The following is a 27,214-nucleotide window of genomic DNA, read 5'->3' as shown; positions in this document are numbered from 1 at the left end:
TTACCATGGTTGGAAAACAAAAGTATGTCGATTCCTAGCTATAAGCTAATGCTAACAAGTAAGACCAGATTTTTTGGGCGGATCGTACGGGGTTTTTTGTAACATTGGTTAAACTAATTGCGGGAGTGCTTATAAAACGATTTTTTTTTGCTTGCAATCTAAAGCATAACAATTAGCAGAGAGACAGCTCTTATTCACTCTTAAGTTGGGTCACTCTTAAGTTGAGGTACGACTGTACATATAACCGCAAGAAATGCAATGTAAAAATAGACCTTGATTTATTAGTTCATCTTCACATTGTATGGCAACACATTGCATGGTTGTAAGGCAGCACAGGTTACAAGGCACAATTTATTATCAGTTAAAACATGACTTAAAAGTACTAAACAAAAATATACAATTTTCTTTAAAAAAACAAAAACCCACATGTTCCTGGGGAACATCCTCAGTGTTCCTGCTTCATAAAAAATATTTTTAAAAGCAGGACTTATTTTTAGCATATAAAACAAACATATATTTGAGTTTTGTTACACAGATCTAGCATAACAAGATAAGCGGTTTTTAACATGTGTTTTTTTTCCGTAAGCTTTGATAAAATGCAATGTGACTCCACACAATTACATCACTCGTGGACATGAAATGTAAAGACACACAACACCAGACAGAATGCAAAGCCCTGTAACATTCATAAAATACTGACATGACTTCATCGCCGTGTCAAGCTTAAGCTTTTCTGCACACACTGAGTCCATGCAAATGAAAGCGATGTAAGCCTTTCAAAAATCTATATACTGTACACAACCATGTTCTAAATGCCAATCATACAGAACGATAAATAGCGTTGATACTTTTTTTTTCTGTAGCATTAAACTGCATGTATAAAGTGGATCCCAGTAGACTAGAAACTAGAAACAGCAAGGGACAATATTGTAATTACTTTCAAGGCAGTTAGATACTTTGTTTATGTCAAGTTGACAGCTTTAAGCCTCGGAAAGTTACAAATCAAGACCCTTGTCTAACAGTATAAAAACTGAACGAATAAAGACTCCAAGCGGCGAGCAGGGCTGTTAGATGGCTTCTTGCTTGGTAATGGTCGGTTGAGGAATAGAGGTTTGCTGTTTAGGCACGGTGGCTATGACCCCTTGGGCTATTTTATAATGTTCTGAGCTAGAGGCTGTAGGTGGGGATGGTATTGGAGTTTCCGGAGTGGCTGAAAAGTAGAACACAAAACAAAGGGGCGAGTTAGCCATGCTTGCAGCATAAATGGGTCTATATTTGCCCTCCTGTGGTGAAACATATCATGGCACAACATTATTTTCAGATAAAGAACAAGCACTTTTGTGAAATTTCTCAGAGCATTAAACACGTTAAGAAAGAATAACAGTAGTTTTGTTTGACCAAGTAAACCAGATTAGTTTGTATGAAGAATTTGAAGGATTATTCTGCCACAAGCCCTTTAAGCTACATAACTTGGCTGCGCATTGAGCTGGGCGCAAAACATTTCTCGTCCATTTGGATAAAAATCAAACTCACTCTATATCAATGTCTCAAACCACCCCAATGTAAAATGTTCTCAACATTCAGCACATTTTGTGCGCCTGGTTTTTTTTGTACGTACAAATTTGTCCATTATGGATGGGCGTTGGCATGTTGCTTGTGACAATGACGTTGCTACTGAGATGCTCCTGAACAAGATGAGGGTGAAGAGAATGAGGTGCATGTGGAGCTTCATTGGCAGAACCTATAAGACAAAACACAATTTCTGGATTTTAGCATACTTTCTATGAATTAACACAAGTGTGTCTGTCGACAAATGCTAAGCTTTGAGTTCCATATTGTTTTTTGTGTTTTTGTTTTTTCAAGTTCCATATTGACTCCGGGAGCTTAATATGAAACATTAATGCGTTAAAATCTCTTCATAACATTACACCTTTGCTGAGTTAAGTTTTTATACCATCAACTCAGTGAAATCTACTGTATAATTGAAATACTAAGGCTGACTTTGATAAAGGATTTACATAGTCAAATCCGATTCGTTATATTTTGTATACAGTTGACAATGGGCAAAACTTTCTTATGTTGATTTTTTATTTAAGCGCACAGCATATGGGGGTTCCCACAAATAATCAGAATTGGTGTCTTTTCCACTTCAAAGAAAATGAATAAAACACTCAAATGAACAAATAGAGTAGAGATTTAGAGGATTCAATGTCAGTGTCTTGTTTAATGTCCGACGATTTGACTGCAAGGTTAATAGTCGAATCAGAGGCTTTCAAATCTAAGCGTTGACTATTCTAAGACCCCCCTATTAAGTACATTATTTTTTTTCCTTTCTTGGTTGCTTAATGGCATTTTAAAAGAAGTGCAATATAAAGTTAAAGTTAAAGTCCCAAAGATAGTCATATTATTGTCTGCAATTGACCCATCCCCATGTTCACCCCCTGGGAGGTTAGGGGAGCAGTGAGCAGCAGCGGTGGCCGCGCTTGGGAAACATTTGGTGATTTAACCCCCAATTTCAACCCTTGATGCTGAGTGCCAAGCAGGGAGGCAAAGGGTCCCATTTTTATAGTCTTTGGTATGACTCGGCCGGGGTTTGAACTCACGACCTTCCAGTCTCAGGGCGGACACTCTAACCACAAGGTCTCATGAGCAGGTTTTGTTGTATTATATCAGGTACAGTATACACTGAGCTGTAGACTATGAGCCTAAGGTTAGCGTGTATTTAAACACATGCAAGCTTGGTAGCACTTGCAAAGCTGATCTACTAAACTTGTGAGCAGAGAATTAAGTGTGCAAAATAGAGAGTGCATCCCATTTAATGTGTGTGTCTTAATGAATATGCAGAATATATGCTGATCATCAGAACAGCCACAATAGGCTAGTGGGAGGAGAAAATGCAAATGTATTTATTTAGCACAGGCAGTGTAATTTATCAAGACTGAAACTGTTCTTATGTGGCTGTTTTGTGTCTATATTTTAGTATGTCTAGAAATGATGTAAAACTGGCCGTTATGCAGAAATAGCTGCGAGAAAAGAGTTGATCGCGTTGCAGCTCTGTCCTATGTATGCTTGTCAAGATATATAGACTGTTAAAAATAAAAATATTAGGCATTGTCTTTTCAGCAATATCAGTTCATAAATGTATTGCTGCTGGTTGACTTAATCCAGCAGGCACAAGACATTGATATATAATTGATTAAACATACATGTCCTTTAAAACTGACTTCAAAACAAGGTTGCATTATAGTTGTATTTGTAAATCGAGACAGCGTGGATATGTAACGTTGGGTGCACATTGTAGGTTGGGTTATAACCCTGACATTGAATAAACGTCAGCAAAAACCGTGTTGTTCCAACATTAAGTTTGAGTTGCCCAACATCAGGACCTAATTCAACAAGTTCTCATCTTTGTTTTTTTGATGCCTTGTGCCTGCTGGAAACGGGCCGATTATAACAAATTCAATTGAAGCATTCTGGTGTTTTTTTAAATTTTTTTAATGGCATTTGATTTTTCATTAACGAAATACATTATTTTAATATATCTCCTATACGAAAAAAACGTTGTTCAACATGCATTTTTTGGCATTTGGATTATTCTAGACGCATGAATTGACTGCAGTGTTGTGATGGTCTACCGCTATGCCGCAAAGCGCATCGTCAGCATTCTAAAAATATTTTGTTGTTGTCTAGATTGTGATTTTATATTGCAGAAAGGGTATTACAGATTGTAGATGCTGCTTGTTCAACACTGCAAAATCCCACAGGTACAAGCATGATAACATGAATGTGCAGGGAAATATTTCTGTGGGCAAATAATGCCTGTAATTAATGCAACAACCTCCTTTTATAATAGAGCGATCTGCACCACTTGTTATCAATTGTACACACACTCTTTGTAGATCACACACAATACACCCACAAATATTACACACAATTTTAGGGATTGTACATGCTGTTTAACGAGTGGTATTTGGTTCTTAGAAGATCAGGCCCTTAGTGTTCTAAAACAGTGGTTCTTAACCTGGGTTCGATCGAACCCTAGGGGTTCGATGAGTCGGCCTCAGGGGTTCGGCAGAGCCTCCGCCGCAGCGGTCAAGACACACCAGACTCATGAATTGATTAACGTGGACCCCGACTTAATCAAACAAGTTGAAAAACTTATTCGGGGGTTAACATTTAGTGGTCAATTGTACGGAATATGTACTGTACTGTGCAATCTACTAATACAAGTTTCATTCAATCAATCAATCGTGTGAATAAAAACTTCTCCCTATCGACGTATCTGTACTGTAAAGTTAACATTTGAATGACAATAAAAAGGAAGTCTAAGTATTATGGCTACCCCCAAACAATGTTCCCTCTAATTTTCCATCTGATTTGCAAGTGTGTAATTTGTTGTGAGTTCATGCACTGTGTTGGTTTTGTTCTTTGAACAATGTGATGTTCTTGCACGGTTCATTTTATGCACTAGTAAAAAAACATAACTTTGTCTTGAATTTGAACAAAAAAAATGAAACATTTTATTTTTCACTAAAGAAGGGTTCGGTGAATGCGCATATGAAACTGGTGGGGTTCCGTACCTCCAACAAGGTTAAGAACCACTGTTCTAAAATATATATTTGGTATATCTGGGCATCACTACGGAGACAATCGATCATTTACACTACATTCATTTGATCATGCTCTGGACTCCTACCGCTGGCGTTTGCTATGTTTTCAAACATGCAGGAGACATCTACCACTTTTTATGGGCATTTAAGACAGTCCAAAATGCATCTACAACGGAACTCACTTTTTTTTCCGTTTTTTTCAGCACAGTGTGCTCCTGGGAGAGTTGTGCTCAAGGTGCAAAATATGCATACTTCAATAAGTTGTTTTCATATTGGAGATAAGTTAATAATATGTATTAAACATTTTTTAAAGGCAGCAAGGTGAAACATGGGGTTAGTGTGTGTGCCTCAGAATACAAAGGTCCTGGGTTCGATTTCCGGGCTCGGGGTCTTTCTGTGTGGAGTGTGCATGTTCTCCCCGTGCCTGCGTGGGTTTCCTCCGGGTACTCCGGCTTCCTCCCACCTCCAAAGACATGCACCTGGGGATAGGTTGATTGGCAACACTAAATTGGCCCTAGTGTGTGAATGTGAGTGTGAATGTTGTCTGTCTATCTGTGTTGGCCCTGTGATGAAGTGGCGACTTGTACAGGGTGTACGCCGCCTTCCGCCTGAATGCAGCAGAGATAGGCTCCAGCATAGGGACAAGCGGTAGAAAATGGATGGACGATGGATAATTTAAAAAAACCGAACAGCATTAAAAAAACGCCAGTAGACACCAAAACAAATTAGTTTTAATCTGCCCCTTGAGTCACCACCATGCAGCCATGAACTTATAAAAGTATGTTGTTTTGACAGACCATCAAAAAAGAGTGGTTGTGCCAGCAACCTGAGGGTTCCTGGTTCAATCCCCACCTTCTACTATCCTAGTCACGTCCGTTGTGTCCTTGATCAAGACACTTCACCCTTGCTCCTGATGGGTCCTGGTTAGCGCCTTGCATGGCAGCTCCCGCAATCAGTGTGTGAATGTGGAAATAGTGTCAAAGCGCTTTGAGTTCCTTAAAAAAAAAAAGGTAGAAAAGCGCTATACAAGTATAACCCATTTACCATTTACACGATAAACAGAGAATCCTCTGTCAATCGTCCGCCTTAGCAGCGCAAGCACCGATTCTTTCTCACATCCTAGTGTCAGTTTGCACATACTTTTCAGAGGTGCTAAATTAAACGCTAAATAGTGCTCGCAAAACGGTAATGAGTGTTAATAAATCACATTGCGTGTGCAATGTATTGCATTTTTCTCCTCCCGATATTGTGGGCGTTTTGATGATCAGCATATATTCTGCATTTTAATGTAGACAGAGACGCAAAATGGATTGCATGCCTTATTCTGCTCACGTGAAGGGGTACTGCACTTTTTTGGAATTTTGCCTATTGTTCACAATAATTATGAGAAACAAAAAGAAATATGTCTTTTTTTGGGGGTGCGGAATTTAAAGATGATAAAAAACGCTTTCAAAATGCGGCCAATGGGAGCCACCGTGTAGTCTTCAAAGCCCTCTAAAACTATTTCAAAACCCTCCAGCAACGTTTTATACACACGGCAAGTTTATATATAATGTAATAACAGACATGATCATAAAAATATGTAACATGTAAAATATTTACCGTATTTTGGTTATTTTACTTCCCTGGCGCATTTATTTCCGTTTCCATAGCAGCGCACTTCCAACTTCTGGCAGCAAATGTGTGTTCCTACTTTCGGATACAAGATACTTGTGTGTGTTCTAATATTGGCAGACTTCGTAACAAACAAGAAAAATGACTATTTTTGGACAAACAAGAATTCACTACCTTATCTTTTCTAAGCTGAATATACAAACGGAGGATGAACTGCTGCTTATAGAAGCGAGCACAAAGAAGAGGATGAAACGTTGGAGCAGATCAAATCAACTGAAAACGCCCTCGGCCAGCTTGACCAAACGAACAACTGTCCATCGAGTGAGTCATTTTAATATTGAATATTACACATGCAGCACATCACTGTACACTACAGTACATAGACTGTCGAGCTAGCTGTGTACAAACAAAACATGAAATGTGGGCTAATACTTTACAGATACTGTAATATGATTGTTCATGTTTTGCAGTCAGTACAGATTGGTGTCTTATCGCATTGTATTGTGCATTACAAACTCAAACACAATTCGTGTTGGCGTAGAAGTGAGCTTATCTTTTTCCGTAGCAAGCTTTAACGGCTAATACCGTAGCACGCTGATGTGTTACTACCATAGAAAAGGAGTTCCTCTGTGTTTGCTCTCACAATAGACTGACCATACGTCCTCTTTTCCCCGGACATGTCCTCTTTTGCGGGGCTGTCCGGCTGTCCGGGCGGAGTTTCTTAAATGCCTTCAATGTCCGGCATTTTGAGTGAGGGTTGCGTGTATTTTTAATGTATGTTCAGGGTTAAGAAGGGGTTAAAAACAAAACACATTGTGAAGGTGTGCACACGCAGCAGCATTTGTGAGGGAGGGGCAGAGACAGAGAGAGCGAGAGAGTTATGACAAACTGCGTCGCCAGGCTCTGCTTTTTATCGATAGATTTATTAGATTTCATTTTTTATTATCTATAGCAGGGGTGTCAAAAGTGTGCCCCGGAGGCCATTTGTGGCCCACAGCTAATGTTTTAAAGGCCCACGACACATTCTAAAAATACTATTAAAATAAACAAAAACATAACAAAAGTGAAATAAAAAAGCTTAAAGGTGAAATGTAATTTAGAAAAAATTGCAATGTTGACTAATAAAACAAAGCTGTTTTTTTTTCTTTCAAACTGTCGTTGCTCAAAACATAACATTGAATCAAAATCAATGTTATTATGAATTATTGACCTATCCAAGGTTCCGATTACTTCACATCAAATATTCCACTTTGAAAAATATTTTTGGTGGAAGATTTTGCATATTTTGTGTGTTTGCCATTAAAAACATAGTTTTGTTCGACAAAAAAGGGTGGAAAACAAACAAACAAAAAAACAACATAAAAAAAACTAAAACATTTTGAAACGAGGGACAGATCTGAAGTTGATGTAGACTCCAGAGATTTAAGCGTTAAATATAAAATGTATGTATGCCCTGGCACACCATTATCATCATTTCATGACCGAAGCAAAACACTTTTTTCACTTTTATACTGAAATAAATACACCTACAACTTATTAAATAAAAACAGAAAAAACTACCAGCAGCGGTAAAGTTCAGATCCATGAAGGAAAGAAGAAAGCGAATGAATGTTTATAACTGAATACACATTTTTATTTTTTTATTTTTTATTTTTTTTAATGAATTAAATAACGTTTATGACAACATTTTTCCAAAACACAATATAGAATGTGATATATAACAGGATAATGCATGTGTTTATAATTTTTTTTCAAAACGCTTACAAAAAAATGGGACCCCAAAAATGTACTGTGGGACCCCCTTTTGAAAATTCCTAGGGCCAACACTGCTGTCAACAGAGGAGAAAAAATGCTTTATTTAAATAAATATATTATTTATAAAGCGAGTTTGAGTATCATTGGCAAATGTTCACCTAGTCCCGGCCTTGGCGTGCTGCCCGCCTTGACATGCATATATGTGTCCTCTTTTTGGGATTTCAGAATATGGTCAGCCTATCTCACAATAACAATGTCGCTACAGGTTACGGAACGTAAATGAAGTATTGTTGGCGGTTTTTGAAAGCATTTTGAAAGTGATTTAGCGGTAGAATTGATTGCTCCCATTAGTTGCATTGCTAGCCACCTAGAACGAGCTGATTTGTATATGTTAGAAAGCGGAAAAAAAAACAAAAAACTTTTGTCTTCTTGTCTCTCATAAGGATTGTAAATGTTAGGCAAAATTCCAAAAAAGTGCAGTTCCCCTTTAACGGAAGCAATCCACTTTCCACACATTTAGTAGATCAGCTTTGCGTGTGCTATCAAGTTTGCACAGGGTTTAGTACAAGCAAACATTTAGTAAATCAGGCCTTTAGAATATTTAATTGTGTCAAGAAGATTTTGAACATACTGGTGAGGCCTATTAGCTCACCAGTGTGTTTTACTGGGACATCTCCAACAAAAAGCAGAGCCAGGAGCAGTGACACTAGGACAATTCAGAGTGTGATGATTTTGAAATCTTCAAATGAAAATGAACCAGCCAGTACTGATTTGTGAAATCATAACATAACACTTAGCTCTATTATTCAGCTGTTATGTTCAATGTTTGTTATACGGTACCTAATCCGACAGGACTCACCTCCGAGAAGCATTTCCTGGAGAAGATTGTCAATCTTGGCCATGCCAAAAAGTTTGACAAATTGAATTTGTTCAATCATTTGCCAGGTGATGCTCTGTAAGGTCGGCAGCAATAAGAGCAACTCCCCGAAACGTCCGCGGGAGTCGTATTGTCGGTCGTTGATGTAGTCCTCCAGGCTGACCTGAACCTGGTACCGCATCCGTTTGATCTTCCCCGGGTCACTCAGACCCTTTGCATCTGTGGACCAATAGAAGCATTGTCATTTTTAACTACTTTTCAGTTAGGGCTTTTCTTAGCCTTCTTATCCGTTTAGTTTATAAATACCTGGGTCAAAGAAAACTATGGCTTTCAAGCAGGCATATTCACTGTCATCTATTTGAAGTTCCTGAAAGGGAAGCACCAGCTCGTCCAGGATTCTCACAGCTACCCGGCCCACCTCTAGTTCTGGACAGTTCCTGGGAATGATGTGGTCATTTCCTGCAAAAGAAACAGCTCTTACTGAAATGATTAGACTCATAGGCACCAGTATCTAGATGCATTGCTGATAGAAGTGTCTGTTTTACCCAATAGGAGAATATCTTTATATAGCATCGACCGTTTTGCAGCACCAAGCAACAGATGCTCTCCAGCATGAGCTCGAAGCAATGCCACCTGAAACACAGTAATGGAACTATTTTTTAAAAAGTATTTTATAACTATATATGTTTTTTCGGCTGAGAGCAAGACAAACCCCTGCCTAATACAGCATCAGCAAATCAGTTACCAAGAGCTGGTGATCACACTGTTAATGATTCAGCACTTTTTTTCAGGGAGGGATATAACTTTAAAACAAGCTCATCATATTCTAACTCAGGATTAAAATACATTAACCACTCAACATTGAAGGCTTAGGGAGATGGGTGATGAAAAACCTTTAGCCCTCATTCACAGTTTTAATCATTTAGCTTCATTTCTTCCGCTGCTTGCTTCAAGGGAACTTATTTAGGCGCTCATCTATATACTTTGACTGCACGGCTCTGGATGGATGTTGTCCAAGCAGTTGGCTGGTTGATGAGTGACCAGAGTGTCTATACAACTATGTACACTGTGTCTGAGTTTTACCTGGTCATCTAGGGGCAGGTCACAGAAGGCCGGAATGTATTTGGCCCACTCCACTAGCACCAGAAGCTGCTGTTTCATGGACTCGCACACATCTGTGATGGTGGCGATCTTTTTGGTCCGAATGTCGCCGTTCAGGATAGGAGCAGGGGAGGTGATCTAAATGAGGCAGGGTTAAATCAGCATGTTGCATAGTTTATAACAGGTGCTCATTAATGGCAGCTGATAAGAATCAATGTACCTGTCTTGACAAGACATCTGCCTGAATGAGTGCATTGATGGACGGTAAACTGCTGTCTTCATAGCTGGATCTCCTGGTGCTGATTCTGTCTCTTTCGTTCTGCACGGCTGCACACATTCATACATGTTACATGCATGATGAATGCTACCGAATCGGTAGTATACATTTTGCAGATCTCTTAAGAGAGCCCACTCAGTCATTCGCAAAGAAAAATAAGACTTCCAAGGCTGTTATGATTATCAGTATATGGCTATTATTGCTCAGAGATGTTTGCTCAGCATAAGCTGGCCAGAGACTTCATCGCCCCGTGGAGTGATCATTAACAAAGTATTACTCTTCTGGGTGTTGCAACACACCCAAGCTGTGTGGTGTCAATTTATTTTACATCTTTTTCAACCAACAGTTTCCCAGAAAACGTGCATGCTGATTTCATTTGCTTTGACAAGATTCACGTCTCGTACCTTCTTTCTTCATGCCAGCCCTGAAGCACTTCTTGAGTCTGCAGTATCTGCATTGATTTCTCTTGTCTTTATCCACAATACATTGTCTATTGAACCTGCAAAGTGAGACAAATGCATGTGTGCTGTCATTCAGTCGTAAAAGACACTTGACACTTACGAGGCTGCATTTGAATCCCACCTGCACGAGTACATGTGGTTTTTGCGGACGCTGCGCCTGAAGAAGCCTTTGCAGCCGTCACAGCTGGATGCGCCGTAGTGCTTGCCGGTGGCTCTGTCTCCACATATGGCACACAGGCTGCCTGCCGTTAAGTGGCCGGTGGAGCTCATGTTGGTGCTCTCAGCTGGTGACGAGTCTGAGAGGGAGGAAAGGAGACATGAGAATTGTGCAGTGTGCCCCATTCAAGGTTAACCTGTAAGACCCAAATATAGAAAAACCTAAAAAAATATATATTTGACCTTTCAGATGTTGTTGTAGGATGCATTTGATGCAGAAATTGAAGAGTTTAAAAAAAATTAATGTTTATGTATGTTTTTAGAGAAATATTGTAATATTGGGCTTTGAAGGGAGCAGAATTTCTGTATTTGTACTCACGTTGTCTGAACAACTAAGGGTTCATTTGCAGGGTTGATTGCTTACTTAGCTCCATAAGGGTATATACCATTAATAATAACCACACATTAGTCAAATTTTTATGTAGTCATTTATTACAAATATAAAAAATATGAAACAAGATAAAACTCTTAAAAAATGCTTTCCCCCCCTCTTTTTTTCTTTTCATGACATGCAAGGCTTGAAAAGACTTTCATTGGTGGTGAAAGCCCTAAAAACAGTCCCTGTCATCTGTAAAACAAAGCCGAACATAACACTTTCTGCATTGTGTGTTGGTGTATCCTGTATTGCAGTGTCTGCAGCGTCCTCTCCCTGTCTTCCTTGGGAAATGGGCAACTAGATCCTTGTGTACATCCAATGGGAGGTGTGCACATCTCTTGAATGGCCTCTTCTGAGCATTCAGAGGGCTTCCTGATGTCACTGTCTGTGTTGCCGGGCTCCCTTTGCCTGAAGATGGCCGTCCTCTCTTTGGAGTTTCAAGTGTTGCGTTTACCAGGATGAGAGAGGATGCTAGCTGTGCCTGAAACGGTCTCTTGTTCATTGTCACTTTGCTAGACACCTTGAGCGCTTCACAGTCCCGCTTGTAGAGCAGCCAGGCATTGACCACAGCGAGGATGATGGCGTGCCAGAATATGTACATGTACCAGCGACGGGATTTGATGGGGAACTTGTATTTGGCTGAGTCCAACAATCCCACACCTCCCATGTACTTGTTGTAGGCACCAACAATGTAAGGCCTCTCAACTTCAATATAGGTTCTGTTGGCTTTGTCCCAGCGTTTAATCTTCTGCACAGGTTCAGGTCCAGCAAAGGATGACACAAATGTGTCGGCCCTGCTGTCATACCATTTGACAGCACAGATGTTCTGATTCCTCTCCACTCTGACGTCATAGCTTCCTCTCCCCTTTTTCTTCAAGCTCTTCTCGTCTTCAATGTTGCAGTTGAGTAGGCGCACCTGCCTGGCTGTTCCCACGTAATGAATTCCCCGATCAAGAAGCTTCACTAATAATGGAACACAGGTGAAGTAGTTGTCTGCATAAAGTTTGTAGTTTTGACCTTGTGGAAGTGTGGAAGCAAGTTTCATCACAACCTCACCTGACAATCGAAGTTCAGATTTGGCTCGTATTCCGTCGACACTGCCTTGGTAGACATCAACGTCATACATCATGCCAGAGATTCCAGTTCTCACCCACATTTTCAATCCCCATGGGTTTGGCTTCCCTCGCATATATTGCTTGATGCTGCTGAATTTCCCCTTGAAAGGAATCATCATCTCATCCACAGAGTTGTGCTCTTCTGGTGCCACCTGCAGGTATTTCTCTCTGAATGAATCAAGCCAGAGTCTGAGTTTCCATAGTTTGTCTTTCTTTTCCGTCTCAGATACTGTCATGTTGTTTACAAAATGCAATGACGTCAACAGGAATTGGAATCTGTTGCGTGGCATCACATCAGCAACAGGTGGTGAACCAAGTGCTCAGGGTAAAAAATAGTGTCTGCCTGGTAAGTCGCTTTGGACAAAAGTGTCCAAATTCCATCAATGCAAATGTAAATGGATTAATGGCTCTAATTATCATAATAAAAGCAAAACACGCATACCGCCATTACATCCACGCATTCAGGAACATTATTTTCCCCAGAACTGAATTGTCTGTTGATATCCTCTTTGTGGACCAAGTCATGGAATTTTAGGTCAGGCTGATCAATTAACTACATTTTTTAGAGATAAAACTTTTAAATCAGTCAAATTTGACCAGAACACAACACAAGGGTAGAATGTATACTATCCATCTATAGAGAAAATACTTCAGGAAGTGATGTAGTGGAGGGAATACAACCTGTTTGAGCCCACTGCAACAAGCCAGCTATTTTGATTACCACAATCACCCAGTGTTGTATAATTGCAACAATTATATAACAAGCTATAAATGAAATTTGATGCATCTGTTCCACAATAACTACATATGTACATGCTCTAGACATTGTAATAAAAACCCCAAAAAATATAAAATACATTTTACTTACTTGAATCTGATGAATCCATTCATAGTTTTCTATTCCAGATAGATATTGTATTTTATTCCAAATATATATTGTTCGAAGGAAACCTTGAGAGATTGTGTGAGTTCATGGCCAGAAGGCGTGACTTATAAACAAATCTACGATCCAATAGCCTTGTGAGACTGAACAATAGGACCCAATGACTATGTAAATGTGGTAAAAAAATAAATAAATATATACAGTATAACAGATTGTTTTTTAGGATGGTTAAAGGTAACGTTGTAATTTTACAACAAGGGGTGTTACAGGGTTAAGCTTAGTATAAGAAGGTGTGAACGACTTCAGCAAACACAATGATCAGTGTCGTCAATGGTTGATGAAACCATCACTCATAATTGTTTATGGGGATTGTTGAACTCCTTGAGTAGCTTAGACAGAGTCAACAGAGCATAATTGATGTAGATTTGATTCAATCTCTGAAGGCAGATCAGTGGAGACAGTTTTCCTGCAAGTCCCCAGACTGGCTCAATCAATCACAGTATACCATGACACATCTACTGATTAAAACACACAGCTCTGACATGAACAATGACTCAGCAGAGAGATTTCTGACTTCTTTTTGTGTTCTCAGTGGGAATTTTATAATCAGGCTTTACAGGCAGGCGTCATGGGAAAATGCATGTTCAAACGCTTGATGTATTAAAAAACATGTTTTAATGATTATGGACAGTGTGGTAACAGACTGTCTGTGTAACAGGAGCGGAATGACCATTCTACTAAAAGTCAGTCAAACGCATAGTGAAAATTAAACCGGTGAAATCAACCTAACAGGATGACAAGCCACAAGCTGGTACATGTTAAAGTGGACCCAGTGCACAGTTGTTGGTATCAAACTCAGGTGATAAAAAGAGGACCACAGCTCAGGATCATCGTTCCCCTTGGGGGCTCTTTCTGTCCAGCCCTGGCCAAAGTTTTAAACTAGCAGAAATGCCAAAGTTCAGCACCCCAGTTGCATATATGGCACTCACCTGCACCCATAGCAAGCACATGCATGTTTTCAAACTCCAGCGTGGTGTATGCTGGGTCCAGAGCCTCGCTGTAGTCTGCCATGTCCATCTCTGCCTGCGCTTTGGACAAACAAATTCACCACTACCTGACAGTGTGACAGAAAGACTTGTCCAAGAAGCTACTGTGGCCCCCACCCTCTTTCTTCTTCTCACACCCCAGCACACCTCCAGTGACCCCCTCCCTCTTTTTTGCAGCCTGGCTCCACCCAGACATGAGGTAGCTCCCTGAATTGATGGAGACCTCGCAGGAGCCTGACGTGAATTGGCCTCCTTCCCTCGTGCCGCTAACCAGAGAAGAGGTGGCGTGTCTCTGGTTGATGGTTAACTAACCTCTTCAGTGGTGAATCACTGTTTTTTTTCTCTCTGTAGAGATAGCACAACTTTGATATCTTCCATCCTCTCTTTAATGGTTAAACAGTTCTACTTTGGAAGAGTTAAGCCAGTGCCAAATCATGTTGTACATTATTTTATAACCCAACAAGGCTTTCTCCAGCATGCAAATATCACATGCACACAGAGTCATATTAGTCCTTCATATTCAGAGCAACTCTGCTGCTATATCTCAGCCAATGCTCACAAAATTAACTGAGGGAATAACTAATATTGGACCTAATTGCTGTTTTAAAACATACAACACATATGAGTTAGAACAAAACAGGAGAAAGAACACCTGAGTTACTGTTATTTTGTCACCTGACTGATTATAGCTTATTGACAATGGACATTCCAGTTTGACTCAATCAGTAGATATGATTGAATTATTCTCTACAATTTTGCTAATTTTAATAAAACAAACTACTTTAAAAAAAAAGAAGAGGATTTAGGTTGTAGCTACAGTATTTCTACAAACTCTCCTTCATAGGAAAGTTGAATCCACCAAGAAGAGGGTCTTTATTTGAGCTATTCTGTAACATATTGCGTCATTTGCGGTTGTTTATTTTCTCAAAACTATATTAATCAACTTGTTAGTTTACTGTAAAGAGCTGGTTACTTTCTAGTATGACATGGTTCTATCTACACTTTTGTTAAAATGTAACAAGCACTCATTCTTCTGTTGTTTGGATACTTACCATTAGTTATGGGCGATGACACACATTTGGGTATCAATCCAATACTGAGTAGTTACAGGGGCAGTATTTGTCATACCAATGCTAATACTGATACTTCAAATTCTCAAGATCATTAAATTATTACATTTTTGATCACAGTTATAATCAGACAAGAGCACAGGATGGTGGTGTATCAATATCAGTTAAATATTCAAATTAGTTCCTTATTCCCTTTATAATACAACATTTTTTGCAAAATAAAGTCAATAGTGCGAAGTAACTAAACATAACCAAAAACTACTATTGGGTGTAATATAAATCGTTAGTTTTTTCCCCTTAAAGCCCTTCTGTATCCAGAGACTTCCTGAGTTTGTAATCAATGACAAAAACGACAAAAAACTATTTTGCAATAATGAGAAAATATCTATCTAATCACTGTAGTATGGACAATATTAGGGCTGTGAGTCTTTGGGTGTCCCACGATTCGATTCAATATCGATTCTTGGGGTCACGATTCGATTCAAAATCGATTTTTTTTTTCAATTCAACACGATTCTCGATTCAAAAACGATTTTTTTCCCGATTCAAAACGATTCTCTATTCATTCAATAAATAGGATTTCAGCAGGATCTACCCCAGTCTGCTGACATGCAAGCAGAGTAGTAGATTTTTGTTAAAAGCTTTTATAATTGTAAAGGACAATGTTTTATCAACTGATTGCAATAATGAAAATTTGTTTTAACTATTAAATGAACCAAAAATATGACTTATTTTATCTTTGTGAAAATATTGGACACAGTGGGTCATCAAGCTTATGAGATGTGATGCAAGTGTAAGCCACTGTGACACTATTGTTCTTTTTTTAATTTTTATAAATGTCTAATGATAATGTCAATGAAGGATTTTTAGTCACTGCTATGTTGAAATTGTAACTAATATTGATACTGTTGTTGATAATATTCTTTTTTTTTTCACTACTTTTGGTTTGTGTCTCCTCTCAATTGCTCTGTTTATTGCAGTTCTGAGTGTTGCTGGGTGGGGTTTGGTTTTGGAATTGGATTGCATTGTTATGGTATTGCTGTGTATTGTTTTGTTGGATTGATTAATAAAAAAATTAATACAATTAAAAATTAAAAAATAAAAATACAAAAAAATACACAAATAAATAAATAAAATAAAATAGATTTTTTTAAAAATGAGAATTGATTTTGAATCGCACAACGTGAGGATCACGATTCGAATTCGAATCGATTTTTTCCCACACCCCTAGACAATATACTGATACTATACTTGGTGTCGTTACTGTTGATCCGCCCACCCCTGTATACATTCAAGAGCTTTATAACTTTGGCCTTATCCTGGCTTCTTATGTCCTCCTATGGTATGAAGTGTAGCATGTTAAGAGATATTCAGCATCTTGGTGTATCTAATCAATCCAAAACTGAGGCCTTTCTATTTATTAATGTCATTTGCAATCACTGAGAAAATAACATGGAAATGTTGTGACTACAGTGTGTCTTTGAAGTTTGTTCTTGTGAAAATATTTCTAACAATTCACATTTATATCTCACCATGCAATGTTGGAAGTATTAATAGCATGTGTGTGGTTAAGAGCATAAACAAAAAGTTGAGACTTATGCATTCGCTCTGGTGGATTTTAGTCAAATTAATATCTAACGTACTTGAAATGTCTTTTTGGGGGTGCTTTTCCACTATTTCCAAAAAAAAAGAAAAACCTGCAAACTCGTTGCAGGTCAACCTTAAACAAATATAATCATTTAATATAAAATAAATAGATAGATATACCCAGGTGAACCACCATGAATTGTGATCCCATGAAAATATAATAATATTGTTGTCACCAAAATTCAAAGTTCTAACTTCTTGTTACATGATGGCTTTTTGCTCTGTTTTTGCTGTTATTTTTACCATGTACCTCAGGCCAAAATACAGTGTACATATAAGTCATTATGATGTAGTATCGATACATCTGATAACATTCCAAAATAGTTCCAATAACCGATTTAAAAAAAATAAAAATAATATATATATATACTGTATATATATTGGGGTTACCCATACTGTGCTGTAGGTGGGTTAGGGTGACCAAATCAAGCACTCCTTTTGTCCAAAAGGTGCCGTGCTGTACATTTCCCCTGAGCTCAGCGTAAACAGACATGGCGTCGATAATGTCATCACTCTTCACTGTTTTAGAGGAAGATTTCGAGTATTATTTGCACTAAATGTTCAGCAAATAACAAAATCATTGAGAACATCAAATCTTATCAGCCACCAGCAAAGCCAGCATTGCCACGACAGTGTTTTAAAAGCCTACAAAGATGCCAGGTGCTAAAGAATCTGGCCCCAAATAATCACCTCGTTCCCATCACTACAGCATTTGAAAAGTGCAAAAAAATTGCAAGAGATGAATAAAGCCATCTGTAATTTTATCATGAAAATGGACGATGCTGGATGACCAGCCCTTTATTGTACCATTGTTGAGGATACTGACTTTTGTCAAGACACATTTACAGTTATCCATCCATCCATCCATCTTCTTCCGCTTATCCGAGATCGGGTCGCGGGGGCAGCAGCCTAAGCAGGGAAGCCCAGACTTCCCTCTCCCCAGCCACTTCGTCCAGCTCCTCCCGGGGGATCCCGAGGCGTTCCCAGGCCAGCCGGGAGAGATAGTCTTCCCAACGTGTCCTGGGTCTTCCCCGTGACCTCCTACCGGTCGGACGTGCCCGAAACACCTCCCTAGGGAGGCGTTCGGGTGGCATCCTGACCAGATGCCCGAACCACCTCATCTGGCTCCTCTCGATGTGGAGGAGCAGCGGCTTTACTTTGAGCTCCTCCCGGATGACAGAGCTTCTCACCCTATCTCTAAGGGAGAGCCCTGCCACCCGGCAGAGGAAACTCATTTCGGCCGCTTGTACCCGTGATCTTGTCCTTTCGGTCATGACCCAAAGCTCATGACCATAGGTGAGGATGGGAACGTAGATCGACCGGTAAATCGAGAGCTTTGCCTTCCGGCTCAGCTCCTTCTTCACCCCAACGGATCGATACAGCGTCCGCATTACTGAAGACGCCGCACCGATCCGCCTGTCGATCTAACGATCCACTCTTCCGTCACTCGTGAACAAGACTCAGAGGTACTTGAACTCCTCCACTTGGGGCAAGATCTCCTCCCCAACCCGGAGATGGCACTCCACCCTTTTCCGGGCGAGAACCATGGACTCGGACTTGGAGGTGCTGATTCCCATCCCAGTCGCTTCACACTCGGCTGAGAACCGATCTAGTGAGAGCTGAAGAGCTTGGCCAGATGAAGCCATCAGGACCACATCATCTGCAAATAGCAGAGACTTAATCCTGCAGCCACCAAACCAGATACCCTCAACGCCCTGACTGCGCCTAGAAATTCTGTCCATAAAGGTTATGAACAGAATCGGTGACAAAGGGCAGCCTTGGCGGAGTCCAACCCTCACTGGAAACGTGTCCGACTTACTGCCGGCAATGCGGACCAAGCTCTGACACTGATTATACACGGAGCGGACCGCCACAATAAGACAGTCCGTTACCCCATACTCTCTGAGCACTCTCCACAGGACTTCCCGGGGTATACGGTCGAATGCCTTCTCCAAGTCCACAAAACACATGTAGACTGGTTGGGCAAACTCCCATGCACCCTCAAGGACCCTGCCGAGAGTATAGAGCTGGTCCACAGTTCCACGACCAGGACGAAAACCACACTGTTCCTCCTGAATCCGAGGTTCGACTATCCGGCGTAGCCTCCTCTCATTTAAAGTTACAGTTATTCAAACTCAGCTTTGTGTGAGCCTTTTTTAGCTCCAGGTGTGCACAAACTACAGTTCAATCTAAATAAAAAAATAGACACGAATAAGTTCGGTATCACCCATGAGAAGAAAGAAGTTATCGGTATCGGCTTGAAAAAAGAAAAAAATCATATGTAACTTAATCTCTCATTTCCCCCCTAAAGGTTCCACTTAAATTCCCTAATAAAGCCTGTTTTTTTGCCTGATGTGTTTGTGACACAGCAAACAGTAGTGGTGTATTTGAAGAGAAAGTGCCAGTACACAGCAGCAGGTCAACGATCGTGAGTTCAGCCAGCAGTAAACCTCATGTAGGCGAACTTGTTAACGGTGCACTCGGGTTATACGGAGGACTCATAAATGTATTTTTCTCCCATCTACAAGGCACGGTACACACTGTAACATTCCCAGAGGCATTATTGTGAGATGATGCGTTTGATGATTACATGTTGACAAGCTCCCTGTAGTCCAATCACAAACAGAGATCTTTAAAACTTACAGAAAATTATTTCTGGCACTATGATGATGGAGTTATTGCTCTTTGCTGTGAAGACTTGTATGTCTTCACTGTCTTCAGTAGCAAAACTAAAACACCAACTAAAATAAAAAAACGATCAGACAGTTTTACACAAGGCGGTAATGATTCTTCTGCACAAAACATGGCCGAACTGTTTTGCTTGTGTGCTCAGAGGTCATCTCTTACAACATGTTCGATCTGCTCTTCTGCAATGCTTCTATTTGCTCAAGAAGTCCGCTGATTATTTCAAAGCGAGAGGGGAAGGGGGGGTTGGAGGCCGAATCAGCTTTACGTGAGTCACTGTTAAGTAAATCTTATCTTCGCTGCCATTAAATGGTTTTTATCGCTGCTCCCATCTTACATTTCTGTGAACTCCTCAAGGAACAGTCATATAGCGGACTATAAAATATAATTTGCATGGTTATAGCTTTCTTATTCAAGAACTGACAAACTGTTTGGAGCTTTCAGATATGGCACACATGCTCGAAAATATCTTTTTTGCTATCTGTGTTTTGGATGACTGTTTGTTTTGTTTTAACACTTCTGAAATGTTCAACATTCTAAGACAGAACACTTAACATTTAATATATGTATTTATTTTTGAAACTTGAGCAATAAACTGTGATGCTTATAAATACAATTAAAGCTTATTGTGGCTGGTCTACTTCAATACAATATATTAAAATACCATTGCAGTAGTTGGTAAATAGTACCCTATAGGTTAATAAGAACTACATAAATCAATGTAAATGTTGTGAATTTGGTGTTTAACATTTTTTGACGAACTCAGTTTCTAAGGACTTGCCTTAACATAGTGAGAACCGGAAAGTGGAAGGTTGAAGCACAAAAATCACAAGCTGTACTGTACATCATGTTTATAATATCATACATGTTATGGGTGGAATGGTTAACAAAATTCATGGTTCGGTTTTCAGTTTGGTTTGGTGTGCATTGGTATTCTTTTTAAAACTCCATATACTCCAATTACACAATTACCATTTATTTTATTTTTATTTTTATTTTTCTTAATTTTTTTTGTCATAAAAAATACATACATGTGTGCTCTATCTGTATCCCTGCAGACTGTATTGATCTATATTGACACCTTGTGTTTTTTATGTTGATTTAATTAAAAAAAATACAAATTAAAAAAAAAAAAGATATATTTATATATATATATTTTTGTAATTTCCACGGACCGGTACCGGGCCGTGGCCCGGTGGTTGGGGACCACTGCTTTAAGTGAAGCTGTCTTTGCAAAATGTACTGTCTTTTTTTAAATCTTTGATCAGTTATTGGGGAAAGTACTCGTGTTCAGAAAGTAGCTGAAAATGAGCTTCCCCTACTTGAAAGACCAGCAGTCACCACTGGTGCAGAAATCCTTTAATTTAGTCCAGTATTGTAAGTCAAAGTACCAACGAGTGCCTTAAGTTCAAAGTGCTTATGTAAGATTTTATTTTTTTAAACCTTTATTTTGTTAGGTCAAACTGGATGCTTCAGACAGGACTGTAACTGTGAAAGCTGGAAGTGCGCTGCTTTTCTTAAGGGCCCTTAACCACTGTTGTGTTTTTGAGTGGAGACGACTTGAGGCTGTGTAGAAAAAAGAACGGGGGACGAATGAGCAGTCTCAAACACAGACGCACATTTCTTTGCCTCACGATTATAGCGTTTCAGTCACATTTATGTCAAGTTCCGATATTCTGATTTGACTGAAGAATCCGTTTTTATTAGAAAATTCTGTGATTCCGTCCGCACTGTTGACACGAAAATCGTTCAGATGCACGCGCGTACGATCAGGACTACACCTACACCTTCCAAACTGATTAGTAACACAAAGAAAAAAAACATCACATCACAACACAAACAAACAACACATGTGCTCCAAACCCTGTCAGGTCAACTGAACAGTTGGGATTTTTTTCAAAAACCGTTCCATCCTTAATACATACAGTATGTAATATCATGTATGATCGTCCCTTTCACACTGCCACCAAAAGGTGGCCTTTTCCTGTCTTGCTTTTTGGTGTGAACCATACCGTCAGAATGAACAACAGATGCCACAGGTGTGAAAGGGTATTGGCAACAGCTGTTCATCTTTAGTTTGAAACACAAAAGTAAAACTTAAGTTTTGGTCTGTAGCTCGGGAATCAATGGGCCCCATTCAGCAATCGTTCTTAAGAACAAATTTTGTTCTTAGGCCCACTTACAAAGTTTTAAAGGAGATTTTGTATTCACCAATGTTTTCTTAGCTGGGATTTGTTTGTAGGTAAGAACAAAATCTACGAGTGCTCCAGAGCACTCTTAGGGTGACCTATTTGTTCTTAAGTGTGACAAGTTCCCTTACTTCTATTGTCTAATGTTAAATTAATATCATACATAAATAGATAGATAGATAGATAGATAGATAGATAGATAGATAGATAGATAGATAGATAGATAGATAGATAGATAGATAGATAGATAGATAGATAGATAGATAGATAGATAGATAGATGGATAGATAGATAGATAGATAGATAGATAGATATAGAGAGATAGATAGATACCATACCATACCAATTTTATTTATTAAGCCCTTTAAAAACAACCACAGTTGAAGAACAAAGGGCTGTACACCACAAAGAAATACAGGCAAAGCACAGACTAAAAAATAACATTGAAAACATAAGTAGAATACACATTGAAAAAGCAAATACAAATTATCCTAAGAACAATTTGTTAGATAAAAAGCAGTTAAAAAGTTAAAAACAGTTAAAAAAAAGTTAAAAACAGTTTAAAATCTCATGCTGAGTTAAAAGCCAGTGAATAAAAATGGGTTTTAAGAAGGGTCTTAAAAGTAGCCAAAGAAGGGGCCTGTCTCACATGGAGAGGGAGATCGTTACAGAGTTTGGGACCCGCAACAGAGAAGGCTCTGTCCCCTCGAAGCTTGCGCTTTGATTTGGGTACCTCCAGGATCAGCTAATCAGCTGACTTGGGGGACCGGGTGGGGCATAGAGGTGGAGCATCTTAGAGAGGTAAGGTGGGGCAAGACCACGTAAGGATTTAAAAACTAGTAAAATAATTTTAAAATGGACTCTAAAAGACACAGGCAGCCAGTGGAGGGAGGCTAAAACAGGAGTGATGTGCTCTCTTTTTCTTTATAGTTAAGAGTCGGGCAGCTGCATTTTGGACCAGCTGCAGACGTGAGAGGGAGGATTGACTAATTCCAAAATACAAGGAGTTATAGTAATCCAGCTGAGATGTGATAAAGGCATGGATTACTGTCTCAAACTGTTGTCTAGAAAGAAGGTTTCACCACTGTGCCAATCTGACGGTCCAATTAAAAATCACTGTCAATACGAAAGCCCAGGTTGGTGACCATTGGCTTAACGTGCAAAGCCAAGGGGCCAAAGTCAACAGGGGGGAGCTCACAGGTACCACTAGGTCCAAACACTATTACTTCTGTCTTCTTTTCATTGACATTTAAGAAGTTTAGGGCCATCCAGGCCTTGATATCATCAAGACAGGCAAGTACTGGCTGCATTGAAGAGGCATGGTTTCTCTTTAATGGAAAATACATTTGTGTGTCAACAGCATAACAATGAAAATAAATATCATGCTTTCTTAGGATTGAGCCCAGGGGAAGTAAATAAATAGAAAAGAGCAGTGGTCCTAAAACTGAGCCCTGTGGGACCCCACATGTCAAGGGAGCAACAGAGGATTCGGAACCAGCAACATTTACAGAGAAAGTCCTGTTTGTCAAATATGACTTCAGCCAACTCAAAGCAGTACCACAAATGCCCACTTGATGCTGTAGGCGGCTAATTAAAATATCATTGTCCACCGTATCAAATGCTGCTGTTAGATCGAGTAAAACTAAAGTCACATGATCACCTAAATCTATTGCTCGGAGGATGTCATTAAAAACCCTTAATAATGCTGACTCGGTACTATGGAGGAGTTTAAACCTAGACTGAAAGACTTCTAAAATATCACAGTCCTCTTAAAAATGTGTTTAACTGGGTAAAAACAATCTTCTCCAAGATCTTTGCGAAGAAAGGCAGCTTAGAAATGGGTCTAAAATGGGCTAAAACTGAACTGTCCAGACCAGGTTTCTTTAAAAGCGGTTGAACCACGGCATGTTTAAAACTGGTAGGAACCACACCAGAATACACACTGCTATTTAAAATGTTAAGAACAGGCTGCCCTATGCAAGAAAACACTTCTTTAAAAAATTTAATAATAGATTAGATTTTATGTCGCGCTTTTCTATTATTAGATACTCAAAGCGCTCACAGAGAAGTGGGAACCCATCATTCATTCACACCCGGTGGTGGTAAGCTACATTTGTAGCCACAGCTGCCCTGGGGTAGACTGACGGAAGCAAGGCTGCCAGTTTGTGCCTACGGCCCCTCCGACCACCACCTATCATTCATTCACCAGTGTGAGTGGCACCGGGGGCAGGGGTGAAGTGTCCTGCCCAAGGACACAACGGCAGCGGTTTGGTTGTCAAGAGGCGGGGAGTGAACCTGCAACCCTCAGGTTTCTGGCACGGCAGCTCTACCCACTACGCCATACCGCCCCGTAGGAGGGAAAGCATCATGGGGTGAACCTGAGGGCTTCATATGATTAGTTAATTTCTTGTAACTGCCGTAGAGTCACTTGCTCAAACTGATTAAAAACAGCATAGTAGTTAAACGGAACAGACGGGTCAGAGGTCGGAACAGAAATGAGAGCCCTTGTTGTGGCAATCTTATCAATAAAATACTCTAAAAAGCCATTGCACAATTCAGAGGAGGGTTCCAAACATGTTGGCTGAGGGGCATTAACAACAGAGTCAATGGTTTTGAATAAAACACGAGGGTCAAGACTATTTGAAGCAATAATGCTTGCCAAATGCTCTCTTTTTGCCTCTTTTACTGTGCTCTGATATCCATGCCAACAGTCCTTTAAAATCTGGAGTGACACCTGAAGCTTGTCCTTCTTCCACCTGCGTTCAGCTTTGCGGCACTCACGTCTGATCGCACGGGTTCTCTCATTAAACCAGGGTTCTAATTGAGTTTTAGCCTTTTTGATTTTTAGAGCCACTGAGTTCAAGGCTGTCTCACAGGTGGAGTGAAACTATGCACTGAGTTTCTCGGTGTCAGAAAAAACAGAGTCAGAAGGTAAAAAAAACCTGGTTAAAAGCAGTAATAAACTGACCAGCAGTGGAAGGGTTAAAAACTCGACAGAGACGCGCAGAAGCGCACGCTCCAGCTGTCAAGCGGTTAAAACTGGCCTCAAATATGACAGGCATATGGTCTGAAAGCACATTGTCACAAATGTCCAAGTTAGACACAGGTAGACCATATGAGACGACAAGATCAAGCGTGTGGCCACACCCGTATGTGGGGCCAGACACAAACTGTGTCAAATTAAAAGAGTCAATAAGGCTTAAAAAATCCTTCACCAGTGGGCCTGTCAGGACAGCATACATGGATATTTAAATGTCCAACAATGAGGACACGATCATAGCGGGGCATAATTCCTGCTAAAAAGTCCGAAAAGTCATTGATGAAGTCCTTATTGTATTTGGGCGGGCAGTAAATGACAGCGCACAGCACCGCGTCAGCGCGACACACCTTAAATAAATTAATTTCAAAGCTGGCGAAAAATGACGAAGGAAAGCATTGCTTACATTTATAGATGGATAGATAAGACAGACAGACAGACACATAGCAAAATGAGCGATATATAGACATTTCAAAATACCGTGTACGTGCATACACACACACACACACACACACACACACACACACACACACACACACACACACACACACACACACACACACACACACACACACACACACACACACACACACACCAACACACACACACACACGCACGCACACAATGGCAATACTTTTGCTGCTACTGCAAGATGCCGCAGATCATGCCCTGGGGAGGGAGCGCATATTTCAAGACCATGTAGACCTTTTTGCCTGAAGTGATGAATATTTATTTGAACGCTTTAGGCTACATCAGCAGTCCCCCCTTTCTTAAACTTACGTTTTGACATGATGTATTTCCCCCGCGGGATAATAAGAATTTCTCTTCTGTAATCTGTTTGTGATTTCTCCGTGTGTTTGATGTTTGGCTTTTCCGCCGGAATTGTGCCCCTATATGGGGAATTAAGGACATTTACCTATGCAAATTACGAAATTAAGGGTGTTTACATATGCATATTGGGGAAATAAGGGCGTTTTTATATGAAAATTATGATAGACACGCACGCGCAAACCATTTGGCATTCAGCAACTTAAGAACAGCAGTTGGGAACAATTTGGCCATTTAAGAACAGGTCATGAATTTGAATGGACTGTCTTAGGAAATCACTTAGGAAAAAAGATAAGAGGAAAAGTTAGGAACTTATTGCTGAATGGGGCCCAATGTCTTTAAAGGTTTCATTCATTCTTTTATTGTTTGTCGTGTCATTGGCCAAATAACCTTGGTTTAACATTTCCAACTTTACACTTCCACCAAGTGTATGTTAAACAAGTAAATAGCAGTCATTTTTACACAAATGTCCCTGATGTTGTCCACTAATATTGCATCTCACATATCTCAAACAGCTCTCAAATCCACATAAAGCAGCCTGGTGAGTATCACTGTGATGTGAGTGTAAAGGATCTTTATGGAAAGCTTTTGTAGTGTTAGGTGGCCCATTATTACTAGCATTTATAAGTTGAATGGTTGTGACAGCATTCCTGTGCTGTATTGTGCACTTTATTGCCTGCTTCATATGACATCACCTGTCTGCTATTAAACACGGATTGTTGTGGCTGCAATGTTGAAATGTGATGGGCCACAAAGTGCTGTCTTATAATCAGTCACCCAAACTCCTGCCCTGGGGCTAAAAGTCAAAGGATCACTGGGACCTGATGTAACACATGTGTGATTCTCCCCTTTGAAACTTCAAACTCCAGTTTGTGAACAAAGTCCTGTCTATCTATTCAGAATAGGAATCTCCGACCACTGACCAAACTCCATTTGTAACCACTGCCTATTTGTACCTTCTCCTCAATGACTACATTTCATTTCCCTAAGTGCGATGTCATGCAGCAGCAACGCCACACAGCCTAAGCCTGCAGTTACAGGAGCCAGCAGCGGCGGGAAAAACACAAAGATGAAGGAACGCTAAAATGAAGAGGAGTATGTCTGGTGGACTTATTTTGTTCTTCCACAATGACCCGTGGCACAAAAGTTTTTGATTGTGAGTCATGTCCAGGAGATTGTTGATAAGAGTAAAACACGGAGACAATGTGCTGGCTGCAGCAGAACGCAGGCTGCTGCTCTGTTGTCATGCTGTAGATGGAGCAGATAGGTGAGTAGAGTGTCGTGGCAAAGACCTTGTCAACAGATAACTATCTGCAAATAACACCACTTATGCAAGCCCCAGTGGCTGGTCATTGGGAAATCATATTTCGGATCCACTGAATGATGCAAATATGTTATTCTGCACAACTCCTCATGTACTTTTTATT

General features: G+C 39.9%; 2 protein-coding genes across 3 annotated transcripts in view; both read right to left on the bottom strand.

Annotated features, from left to right (window-relative positions):
* Positions 1-267: 267 nt before the first annotated feature.
* hnf4a (hepatocyte nuclear factor 4, alpha) overlaps positions 268-27,214 on the bottom strand; it is a 48,125-nt gene continuing 21,178 nt past the window's right edge. Inside the window, exons 1-10 of one of the 2 annotated variants that reach the window (XM_062053482.1) lie at positions 14,275-14,437; positions 10,817-10,991; positions 10,639-10,733; positions 10,178-10,284; positions 9,940-10,095; positions 9,402-9,489; positions 9,163-9,315; positions 8,839-9,075; positions 1,619-1,741; positions 268-1,210 (exon numbers count right to left, since the gene is read on the bottom strand). In XM_062053482.1, coding sequence (XP_061909466.1) covers positions 1,068-1,210; positions 1,619-1,741; positions 8,839-9,075; positions 9,163-9,315; positions 9,402-9,489; positions 9,940-10,095; positions 10,178-10,284; positions 10,639-10,733; positions 10,817-10,991; positions 14,275-14,362 — 1,365 coding nt within the window. In that variant the 5' untranslated portion in view covers positions 14,363-14,437 and the 3' untranslated portion in view covers positions 268-1,067. Of the gene's footprint in view, positions 1,211-1,618; positions 1,742-8,838; positions 9,076-9,162; positions 9,316-9,401; positions 9,490-9,939; positions 10,096-10,177; positions 10,285-10,638; positions 10,734-10,816; positions 10,992-14,274; positions 14,438-27,214 lie in introns of those variants that run through there. The other variant, XM_062053483.1, reaches the window with a different exon arrangement.
* On the bottom strand, positions 11,267-13,395 carry LOC133653790 (piggyBac transposable element-derived protein 2-like). The gene is made up of 2 exons (XM_062053484.1): positions 12,344-13,395; positions 11,267-12,250 (listed from the first exon to the last, which is right to left on the bottom strand). The coding sequence occupies exons 1-2, from the start codon at positions 12,690-12,692 to the stop codon at positions 11,460-11,462; spliced, it is 1,140 nt and encodes a 379-aa protein (XP_061909468.1). The 5' UTR covers positions 12,693-13,395; the 3' UTR covers positions 11,267-11,459.

The sequence above is a fragment of the Entelurus aequoreus genome, linkage group LG07 (assembly GCF_033978785.1).
Source record: "Entelurus aequoreus isolate RoL-2023_Sb linkage group LG07, RoL_Eaeq_v1.1, whole genome shotgun sequence".
Taxonomy (NCBI): domain Eukaryota; kingdom Metazoa; phylum Chordata; class Actinopteri; order Syngnathiformes; family Syngnathidae; genus Entelurus; species Entelurus aequoreus.
This window is presented reverse-complemented; position numbering and strand designations above follow the sequence as displayed.